Source organism: Gavialis gangeticus, unplaced genomic scaffold, assembly GCF_001723915.1.
Source record: "Gavialis gangeticus isolate Ggan-Ray unplaced genomic scaffold, GavGan_comp1, whole genome shotgun sequence".
Classification (NCBI taxonomy): domain Eukaryota; kingdom Metazoa; phylum Chordata; order Crocodylia; family Gavialidae; genus Gavialis; species Gavialis gangeticus.
In genome coordinates this window covers 11,132,142-11,143,951 of record NW_017728993.1, presented here as the reverse complement: position 1 = coordinate 11,143,951, position 11,810 = coordinate 11,132,142, and the positions used below count along the sequence as shown (strand labels likewise).

The 11,810-nt window shown below is 43.8% G+C and overlaps 1 protein-coding gene across 8 annotated transcripts in view; it reads left to right on the top strand.

The window, feature by feature from the left end:
• Positions 1–11,810, top strand: part of FGGY (FGGY carbohydrate kinase domain containing) — a 520,775-nt gene that overhangs the window by 285,183 nt on the left and 223,782 nt on the right. For 7 of the 8 annotated variants that reach the window (XR_002094627.1, XM_019501213.1, XM_019501212.1 and 4 more), the window contains 2 exons: positions 1,062–1,173; positions 3,362–3,513. Coding sequence is in view for 7 of the 8 variants with exons in the window: in XM_019501213.1 (XP_019356758.1) it covers positions 1,062–1,173; positions 3,362–3,513 (264 nt within the window). In the remaining variant the exon portion in view is untranslated. Of the gene's footprint in view, positions 1–1,061; positions 1,174–3,361; positions 3,514–11,810 lie in introns of those variants that run through there. The other variant, XM_019501217.1, reaches the window with a different exon arrangement.

Genomic DNA, 11,810 nt, shown 5'->3' with positions numbered 1-11,810 from the left:
ACCTCCTGAGGTCCCTCCCAACCCTAACTTTCTATGATTTTTATGATTACCTTGTAGGAGCCTTGCAGATTCATTTGTTGTTTAGTCAGTGCACATATTTTCTTCTCAGCAATTCTCAGCTGGCGCAGGCTGGTCCTTCTGCACCCTTGCCCCGCTCTGACTCTGGCACTATGTGCTGCAGCTTGCACATCCACCTATGAGGACTTGCACAGCTTGCACATCCACCTATGACAACCCCTGCGCCACATGCCTGTGCTTTCCTGGCTGTGTGCCCAGCACTGCCAAGCCTGCAAGCACCTGTCCTTGGCATGCCAGGGCAAGCCAGGTCTCTGCTGATGGCAGTGGGTGGAGGGAGGCATGTGGAGCTGAGCCCAGAAGAGGGTGCCACTCCTGCTACTGGATCCTCCCCTATTGCTGGATCTGTGGGGCCATCTGTGTCTCTGCCACTGGCAGTCACGAACCAGCTCTGGTCAGTGTTGGGGAGGGGATCAATGATCAGCTAATTGTCGGTTCAGCCTGAGCATCACACTAAAGCCAGTTCAAGACTCTGGGGTAATGCTGGGGCTGGAAGCAGCAGTCAGCTGATTGTCAGTCCCAACCTCGGCACTGCACCAGAATCTGGAACTTGTATTATCTCCCTTGAAAAGTCCTTACTTTGCTACGCTATGAGTGCATGTGTTCATGCAGAAAACACATGCTAAGTGGACGTTTGCATTGAATGTGCAGTTAGCACAGCCTAATTGAGACATGGCCCTCAGAAAAGGCTAGAGTTAGCATAACTTACTTTCCCTATTGTGTCCCTCTGCACTAGAAGCAGCAGGACCAAGAGGCCATCAGAACCCCTTTTATGAGTCTGAGTCCCATTTTACTGACCCAAGAGGTTTCCATTGTTTGCATAACTCTTGGAATATATAGCACCAGCATTTTTAGGGTATTGAATTTCCCAAGTCTTTGACATTGGGTCTTCAGTTTATAACCTCTCTTTTCTGAAACCATGGTATACTTGTTATATGTGTGTCTGTGGGCATTTGTGTATTCAGAGGTGTCTTGTGTCTTCACAGAAAGTTGTCTGTGGCGTAGATGCTGAGAGGATTCGAGGGCTTGGTTTTGATGCCACTTGCTCACTTGTTGCTGTGGATAAGCAGTTTCAGCCCTTGGCAGTCAATTATGAAGGTAAGACCCTTGTGACAAAACCTAAGGTTAGATAGTTGTTTGCTGGTGACTTCACAGAGGCTGGGATTTGACCCATGCTGCCATATATAAGGGCTGAATTCTGCAGATGTGGAATTATAGAAGTCGCTTAAGAACAGCAATTTTTATTACATTTTGATCATTAGGTCTAATGCCAGGAAAAACTGAGATCAGAACCACTTAAGTTTAGAATGATACTGGGTACCCTAGTAATATTCATTCAGCTTAACTCTGACATCATATTGCTTTTTTCCTGAGATGCCTTTGTTTTAAATGGGGTTTTTTTCCCTCTTTTAGACTGAACAAGTGCTGTTTGGGGTGGGGGGGTGTTTCTTTCTAAAGGGCTCTTTTTCCATGCTTGCTTCCAAAGAGAGCTGAACAGTGTGGAACTACTACAGTTTAACTCAGTGATTCTCAACCAGGACTCTGTGGCATCCTGGGATGCCGTGCTATTGTTTTAAGGCTGCCACAGGGAGCTGCACAATATTAGTTATGTTATATGTGCAAATACTTACTCACGATTCAGAAGATAAAGCCAGAGATGTCAAATAGGAACCCATATTGTGAAAGCATTCTGACCTGTAGTCATCTTTCTCAGTTCTTTGCACCAGAAAAAGCGTTCTATTAGTTATCTAGACAAAAAATGAATGAAAGTTAAAAGCTGGCATTTTCCAAGGTGTGCTTTGAGTCTAAAAAGGTTGCAAACCACTAGTTTTAATGGCTGCCGGCCTCTGTGATAGTAGACTAGAGTGAGATTGTTCATATTACTGTACTTGTGAGACTGAGATATTATTTCTAGCTAATATTATGTTGTTAGCTAAAGTGTCTATTAAATTAGGGAACTAGTGCTACTGCAGAGGGCAGCATAATGGTTTAAAGAATTTGATTTACATCAATTTTTGACTAAATGGTTCAGAAGAAACCTCAAAAGTGAATCTGGGTAATGAAGGCAGTTTGCACAGTTATTAATATTTGGTTTGTGCATCATTCAGTAATTATAGTCATGGTCACAATTTGAAGAGTCCTTTTTTACATTAAGACGTGTCACCTCCTCCTACTGTTATCAAAATAATTTCATTATCCTCAGATCTTTGCCTGTTACATTTTTTATATATTTTTTATATGTATGGTCTTTGACCATATCTGTTATTTTAAACTGTATCTTAAATGTTTTGGCCCCTCATAAATCAAATTTGGTTCCCATTTTTTATTTCTTTGAGTTCTCCAGAAAAGAAGGAAAGATATATTTTTTTTAATATTTACAAAACGTTATCATCAAATAAAGTTGATACTGCACTACAGTCTCTAATGATGTATGCAGGTGTTGTTCTAGTGCATGTTTTAATCAGTCTCACAGCTGCACCACTTGTGTGAATTTGTCAGCAATATGAATATATTTCGCAGTTGTTGCTCTTCTTCAGATGCACTTTGGGGATTAAGTATATATCAGTAGCTCTGTCATACACATGAGGAATATAGTGCTATCAGCAGGAGACAAGAGTTGGGAGTGTTGGTTGGATTATTGCTTTTTACCTCTCGAACGTTCCCTGGGTAGTTGAATTGAGATATGATATTCTTCATTTGTTCTAAAGTGTTATGGAGTCTTGCCAAGGGCTGTGGCCTTCCACCTCAACAATGAGTACATTTCAGCAAATTATCACTATACCTGGTTTTTTTGAAAAAGGCTAAAGGGGTTGCTTCCCACAATAGTGAAAGGGCAGAAATGAGTCCCTCTAGTTGTCTAGCTGGCTGGCTGGGTTCATTTGAATTCACTGCTTTAATGCACCTTGAATTTATTATGAGGTTGACACTGTCTTGAGTAGGAGTTTGTACATTTTTAAATTTCAATACATATAAGACACTTGCTTGTTAAGCATTGCTTTGGATGAAAGACGCTATTGTTTATAGCCTAAATTTTCAAAGGTCTTGAGCCCCTGCAGCTCTTGCTGGCTTTGGTAGTGACAGCTTGGCATTTTTGAAAACTGGCTTCAGCGGAACCATAATCTTACCCTAAATATTGGTTCCCTGTAATTAAAATGAGCTGTATTTAAATTCTGTATTCTTAAGTGGAGTTGCCAAATGGATTACCAACAAATAACTTCTAGTATTGATGAAGAACTCAACGAAGACTAAAGCAGCTATCTCTTTTTTTTAAATTTCTTTTGGTAAGGGGAGCATACTAGAAACATCATTCTGTGGATGGACCATCGTGCCGCCAGTCAAGTAGCCAGGATCAATGGAACGCAGCACAGCGCTTTGAGCTATGTTGGGGGAACGATGTCTGTAGAAATGCAGCCACCTAAATTGCTGTGGATAAAAGAAGTGAGTATACCTGAAATTGTGCCAGACTTTTAGCTGATAGCTAAGGTCTTTGCAAGTTTTAAAACTTGCAGAATGAGATGTCTAAAAGAAGGCTCGGCTTAGGTTGAAAATTGCTCCTGCTGGAGTCAGTGGGAGTTTCACCCCCATGCTTAGTGGCAGCTAAGTGAGGCTGACCTTGAGCATCTTGGAAAATGTCCATCTGAAGAGATTCCATTTTTTCCATTGCCTGCTTATAAATGTCTGTCTCTCTAAGGTGGTTAAATGTTTTTTAGGTCAGGGCATTTCATGTATCTCTCCTGCAGTAAGAGGATAGATATTTTGGACTTCCATGTTAGAAAAACAAGGATGAGCATGTGTAGTTGGGTTACAGATGAATAAGCCTTAAAAACAGACACAGCTTTAAATACCTGGGCATCTGGCCTACTACAAATACCATTGTTGCACATGCTCCCTCTAGGTGCAAGAGGGAGTATAGACAGGGGTGGATCGGGGTGGGGTCGGGGTGTTTAGGGGCTCAGTCCCCCCCCCCCCCCTTTGATTCCTGGTCAATCTAAAGTTTAAAACCAATTGCCTGGCAGGGGCAGCAGCATTTCTATTCAGCCAGCAGTGACAGAGTCAACTTCATGGTTTATTATAATCTACCAATTCCTGCTAAATTCTTCATCCCACAGGTGTTAATGACATTCTCTCCTTTTTTAATGTTCTTAATATTCCACTAATCAAGCTGTCCTTTGATCTGCAATTCTGCTATCTATTTGCTTCTCCTGGTAATGTACCTCCTATGTCACAGCCCTGCAGACTATTTTTAACTCTAACCAAAAACATAAACTCAAGTTTGGAAACATTAACTGAGGTGAATGTTTACTCCGGCATGGAAATAACTTTTAGGGAAGCATGAGATACACTGTATAGATGCTAAAGAAGGCTTGAGTTTGATTTCTGAATCTGAAAAAGATGTACAATTAAATCTAATGACTACAGGACTAAAGAAACAACATGTTTTGATTATTTCTGCCTACTTTGTTGTGTTTTTCATACATAATGTATGATATAGCAAATGAATGCACATTCCAATAAAATTAGATTTGTTTTTCCCTTGATCTTAAACTGAATAATATAGCCCTATGCCCCTAATATACTAGTAAAGATTCTAGTTTCTTTTTACCTAGAGAAAAGTGTGTTTTGTTGTAAGTGAGGCTATACCACACCATCTGCACCTGGCATTTCAAAATCCTAGGTCCACCTGTGGGTGTAGGTGTTATTTCTGGGAGGCATCTGAAGTTGCATACAATCTTAGCCAGAAGTATTGCTTCTAAGGCACTGCATCCAGGACTGGAATCGTTCAAGATAGCTTTGGTCCCTGGGAGAGAAAATGCTTGGTTAATTAGAGTCTTCCGAAAAAGGACCAACGTTGCTTGGTCCCATCTGTAGGAAGTAGTCCGTCTGGAGAAGGAAGGAACTCTATTCATAATGCAGAACTCTTCTGCTGTCTCTTACACTTACATTTTCTGTGTTGTAGGATGACATATGGCTTTTTAATAATAACTGTCAGATAAAAGGAAAAATGCTTGCCACTTGAATTTTTTATAACTTCCACCAATCTGGGTTTTACATTTGGTCTCAATGATGTTCACTGTCATTTTAATGAAGGCCAAATGTAAATTATGTTCTGTCAGCTCTGAACAGCTGAAGTCTCCTATCCTTACAAACATGAGACATTGTACAGTAACAAGGTGCAGACGAGGGAAGGTCAAAGGAGTTAACTGGCAGAAGCAGATAGTGACAGATTAATGCTAATTAATGTTGTTTGTAGGTGCTGTAATGAAATATGAATATCTGTCTATTAAATACTTACCTCCTTTGTGCCATGAATGTCATACAGCTGGTCACTTTACAGCTTAATGTTTCCATTCTTATGTTGAAAAGGCTTGAAGGAAACTGTTGGGTTTCATACATTATTATGGTGAGGAGTCTGAAATACCAACATCCAGGTTACTTGGCAAACTTGTGTTTATTCGGGGCCAGATTGTGGTCCAGCTCGACAGGGTCACCACCCTCACGGCATAAGGAAGTCCAAAGACCATGCCACCTACACAGCTTGCCCAGATGTTTTGGGGAGAGCAGGAGAGAAAGCAGGAGCATGAAGAGTGTTTGGACTGAGCCACAGTCCCTTCTCAAGACTATGAACAGTGGCACAGCTATGTACTACACATTAAGCTTGAGGAGGAAAGACCCTCAGTAAGGGGGAAATTGGGCTGTGCAGGGAACTAGCTCCAAATCTGTACAGCTCCTACGGGTGGTGAGGAGTCTTTGTGCTGGTCTGTTGAAGAAGGATGATCATCCTCACTTCACAGCTAGTGTTCTCCTACCTACCTTTAGCACAGTCTTCTGCATATACCAGCGTATAGTGCTAAGCATCTTCAAGAGCTTTACAAATACTCATTCATTAAACTTTACCATATACTCTAAAGTAGAGGAAGTATTAATACTTTATGGCTGAGTAAATTGTCCTGTTAGCACGTCAAAGCTGAGAAGCCTATGGCAGATTTCTCTAAATTCTAGTCTAGTTGGTGCCTCATGGATAGACTGATTACATTTGGATGGCAGAGGGGGTTTTATGCTAGTGACTAAGGTCTTTGCAAGTTTTCTTCAGTGCACGGTCTGGAAGCAACAAAGCGTGGCCTGCAGATCCTTGGACTCATTTACAAGGCTAGCAGTTAACACCCCCCAATGAAAACAGATAAAAATGCCTGCAGGAGAATGGCTATAGGGTCTCCACCATACCAAACTGACAGGTGCTTTTCAGAGCACAGCTGCACCATGCACGGACTTTGCGTAAGGCTTTCTTGTGAGTCAAGTTTTCTAGGTAGGAACTTTGTGGGCACAAAACTAGACTCTGTTTTTGAAAATGGGGCCCTTAGTCTCTCTAAGGAGGTGGCCAGGATGGGGATGTTATGGGCGTTGCATGTTAGGAGTGAGATGTGTTGGCAGAACTGTGTGGGGAAGTTTACACAGTGTCTGCCCACACTGTGCCTGGCTGTGATCCGTGCCTTTAGTCTCCAATTTTTCTGAGTGCTAAATGTCATCAGATACACTACCAACAGGATTCCTCTAAAGTATCTTGCAGCTGGGAGTAGTATATTTTTCTTATTTAAGCCCCTGTTGCTACTTATTTTTCTTCCATAGTATATGAAGTAATTTTTCTTTCCATGCTACAACTTGCTCCAATACATGGTTTCTTCTCAGGAGCAGTTTTAAGCCTAGGCTTGAGCAGCGCCTTCCTGGGTCCCCTAAAAACCTCTTGAGAGTCCATTCCCCTATGCTGTACTGTGGACATATACACACGCTGACTCTTGCGTCGCTCTTTCTCTCTCATTTTCTTGTTCTCAGTATTTTCGATCCCTGCAAGGATCTATGACCTATTTCTGTCTGCCCCTAAAAACTCCCCTTGTACCTTTCAGAGCCTTTCCCAGGCTCATGACAGATGTGTGGCTGCTTGGTATGTGCATCTCCATCGACCGCTGGAAGTGTCATGCAGTTACAAAGGGCGGACGGTACCTCCAGTGGTCCCAGGGCAGGCTCTTCCTAGAAGGGGCCACTGAAAACAGCAGAATGAATGGCAGGGCTTACGGAAAGAACAGGGAAGGGCCCTTTGAACTGAACAGCTGCTGGCGGGGGTAGCTAGAAGGAGAAGCAAAACAATCAGCTGGAGTTTCACAGGAGAAGGCCATGGAAGGAGCAGCGAGAGCCAAAAGAGCAGCAACTGGCATCAGCCTGCAGGACAGGCGATGAAAGGAAGTGCAAAGGGCATTCTTGTCTCAGTAGCTGAGAAGCAAAGGGGTTGCTAAGCAAAGATATGGAGATTGCAGTGGAAAGAAGAAAGCAGCCACTTTTTATAAACCCATCTCACAGTGGTCCTCCTGGATCCCAGAGAAGGAGAAGCTGTGGCAAACCAAATGGAGTGGTCTCATCCTGGGACACCCGGCAAGGGGGCAGAGTCACCTGGAAGAGAAAGAGGAGCCCAGGAGTAGCAATGGGGAGGAAGGCCCAGCAAGCTGTAAGAAGGATCAGCAGAAGAGAGAAGGGAACGGCAGTGTTGTTGGAAAGGGAACGTGAGCAAACAACTGGAACGAGGAGGCAGCTACACGAGGCATAATGCGCTTCTGCATCTAACTCATGATCATGTTTCTGCACTCTGTTAGCAGGCTGGCTCTGTTAGGTGGGATTTTAAGATGAAAATCCATTAGTGTTTTCTCTTTTTATCCCCTTAAGTCAAGAATGATAAGCATCTTTATCTCGGGACAGTTTTGTCCCTTCTTTGGTCTTTTTTTCTACTTCTTTTCTTTTAGATAGTGCTGCTCTTGGCTTCCCTTTTTTGCCAGTAAACAGAGTGGTTTGCATTGATTCTGAAGATGCCGTCTGTCACTGTGGCAAGTCACCTGGCACCCAGTCATCCAGGCACTAACAACGAAAGAATAAAATACAAAATAGCATATAACTGTTAGATACCTCTTGAAAGACTAGAGGCTGTCATCCTGAGCGTGATCTTTGCTAAAGTGCAGTAAGCACAGCACTTTCTCTTCATATGTTTGCAATGTGAATAAGTCTCTGAAGCCCTTCACAAATGCAGTGCTGCTGTGGCTAATGCACTGGCAGATGGATGCCTCCAAAAGGTGAACCTCAGCTTGTCAATCATTATAGACTGGACACCCCATCTAGGTATGGCCCATAACGGTGCTTCTGTGGAACCACACAGCCACAAAGAGTCTGCAGAATGGATACCTCCCCAGTAATGTGGCATTCAAATGCTGCTGACATTTTGCTCCATCATCCCTTTGTGGGATGCAACCTATTGTTTCCTTTTGGAAAGGGGAAATAATTCCACAGGTGTGGGGTCCTGTCCGTCTTTTTCACTTTTTCCATCTCTTTTCATGAAGACCAGCCATGGTGGCAATGGGTGTCCAGAGGAATAGTGAAAGGGCAGAGCTTGTATTTTTACTTGGGCAGTGCAAAGATGAGGCAGTAGGGAAGGCTGTTTTATATCCCACTAAAGCCTGGCCCTAAAAGTTAGGTTGAACTCTTGTTCCCATTGAAGTTGAAGGCAAAGCTCACACCCTCTTGGTACTTTTTCCATCCAGTTTTTTATTTTGCTTTCAGTATTTTTCTTGTGATAGCGGCATTGGGGTAAATCGCACACATACTTGGGATGCACAAGTGAAGGCATCGCATTTACTGCACTTTTAGCATAAGGAAGCATTTTCTTTTAGAGTTACCAGCTTTCTCATATTTTCTGGAACAGGCTCAAATTTCAGGCCTGCATGCCAGTGTCTTCACGAACCCTCTACAATGAGACTTTGGTCCCAAATTTGAAAACCTGGCTGCGGATCAGCACCAGGCAGCATCCTGATTGCAGCTCTGTTAAAAAAAACAATGCAAAACTATACCATTTCAACAACCCCAAAACTGAATAGCTCCTGTCAACTTCATGGCTACTCTGGGCAGCCATGACACCGACCTGATACCATCAGCTGAACGGCTCCCTTAAGCTGCTGCGCAGCAGCCTTCCTACCATCGGTTTCACAACTGCTAATAATCTGCTGTGGACTGTCCCCCAGATTTTGCTCCCTGAAAGTCGGTCACTTCATCTTTAGCTTTCTTAACTGTCAGTGTTTGTACCTATTTGTAAAATGGATTTTTGTTGTTGTTGATTTTTGCTATTTTCACCACTGATGTCAGTGTGTTCCCATGCTACCTTTTAAGTTTTAACCTGGATTTCTTACACAGACTTGGAAAAACTTCTGAAATCAAAAATATTTTATTATGCAGTTCAGGTGAGATTGGTGAAAGGATTGCTTGAGGCAGCCAGAAATATGAATTATTGACGTTAAAAAAATAATGCAGTGGCATAAATACTATTTCCTTTTTATTTTAAAATTGTCAGAAGGCACCTCTACATGTCATTAATACTATCTCTGTGAACATCGGCATACTATATTGCCAGTTCTTCATACACGTTTTTAGTGATGTGTTAGATCCTGAATTTAAGTGAAAACTTCATCTTTTTTAAAATAGAGTATAGCCCTCATGGTTATGGCAGAAGACTTGTACAGTCTAAATGCTTGTACAACCTAAATGCTTCAATTCCAAAACACAAGTAAAAAGACCCCAAAACATTGTGAAAAATGTCATGATTTGTATATGAATCTCATGTTTTAGGGGTTCCTGACTGGACTTTTGAATGCGTGTGTTTGGCAATACCAAATATATCAAAGGGAAGTGAATGCTAATGTGGTTATGAGTCAGGCTGTCCCCTTGCATCCAATAGAATATGAACACCTAAAATGGGCTAGATCAGTAAAATATTTCATATTCATCCTCTTAGTCCAAAAAGGGAGGCATAATTGTGTTACTAAATACAAGGTTTGCGTTCAAGAGCATTAAGAAGACAAATGACCTTGTCAGCTACTTTTCTTTCTTACAGCAGATCAACTTCTTTTTATTTTTTACATTTTTTTATACGTGTGTCCTAAAAAACAATTCCTGAAACAAAACACTAAATCACTATTCCTAGCATACGTCTTCCACCTATGCCAAGACTTTTACATTTGGTAATATACTCAAATGCAACACCACCATCCCTGTAGGCCAGGGCTAGCTAACTGGCAAAATGCATGCCACGTGGGCAGTAGGACTGTGACGCTTCAGGTGGTGAATCTATTCGGAGGAGATTTCGCCCAATTCGGTGGCCAAATCTCTGAATCCAAATTGAATCAGGGGACCAATTTAAAGGTCTGAATCAATTCAAAGCTCTCCAAATCTTCAGAAAAGATTTAGAGAGATTTAATGATTTGGGCAGTCCCCAGTGGCTGCAGCAGGGAGCAGCAGCCGGACTCCGAGCTGGTAAGTAGGGGGTGGGGAAGCAGGGCTGGAGAAGAGGGGAGGGGATCATGGGGGACCCCTACCAGCCCCCCCCAACCCCTCCACCCTCCCAGCCCCCTGACCCCTGCTCACTCCCCCATCCCCTCCATGTCTTCCCCGTCCATGCCAGCTCCCGGTGCTTTAAAGAAAAGTCCTGGTGCTCACTGGGTGCAGCCAGGTGTGTGTGGGGGTGATCCCTGCTGCCCCCTACTGCCCCCACTGAATGGGGGACTCTGTTACAAGCTCCCCAATTCCTCCCCCACTCCCCCAACCCCCCATGGCTGCCCCACCTGGGCCAGCTGCGGCCCTTTAAGAAAAAAAAAAAAAAAGAGAAAAGCCCCGGGACTCACCACTCCTGCAGTGGCCTCGGGGCTTCGAGGGGCTCATGCAGAACCCCCCATGTGGCATGGGGCAGCAGGGGGCAGTGGGGATCGCCCTCCTGCTGGCAGGAGCGGGGGGGAGTCGTTTTTTTTCCTTAAAGAGCGGGAGCTGGCCTTGGCAGAGCACCTGTGGGGGGCTGGGGAAGTGAGGGGGAAGTTGGGGGTGCATGGCAGAGCCCCCCATGCAGCATGGGACAGTGGAAGGCAGGGGGGATCACCCCCCTGCCTGGCAGCACCCAGTGAGTCAGGACCTTCTTTTTTACCAAGTGCCTCGAGCTGGGACGGGTGGGGCAGCGATTGCTGGGCTGGGGGAGCAGGTGGCGGATGGACCTGGCTGATTCAGCAGCAGCCAAATCTCTGAATCAGATTCGGCCGAATCGATTTGGGACAGTGACTCAAATCACCCAATTGAATCACTGTTCCCCAAATTGGCCAAATCAGCACCCTCTATATATGGCACATGGCAGATCAGGGAGAAGACGAGCAGCCCAGGAGCAGGTAGGGTAGGAAGCAGAAAGAAAAGCAGCCGATGGGGCAGGGAGCAAAAAGGAGGAAGCAGAAAGCAGAGCAGCAGGTTAAGCAGAGGAGGGGAATGGAGTGGCATTTAGGTATGGTGCAGGGCGAATTTATGGCATCCCTGACAAAAAAGGTCAGCTTCCACTGCTTAAGCAGAGATTTCCCATCCTACCAATCTTGATTTCATTAGGAATATATTTTGAAGTGCAGAAATACGGGTACTTAACAGTACAAGTGGTGATGTCTTTATAATGACAAGTAGTCATCAATGGCTCAATATCTAGCTGGGAGGAGGTATCAAGTGGGGTTCCCCAGGGGTCTGTTCTGGGTCCAGGATTGCTTAATATCTTTAGTAATGATTTGGATGATGGGATCAAATGCACGATTAGCAAATTTGTGGGTTATACCAAGTTGGGTGGAGTTGCAGATACTCCAGAGAGTAGGGCTAGGGTCCAGAATGACTTGAATAGACTGGAGAAATAG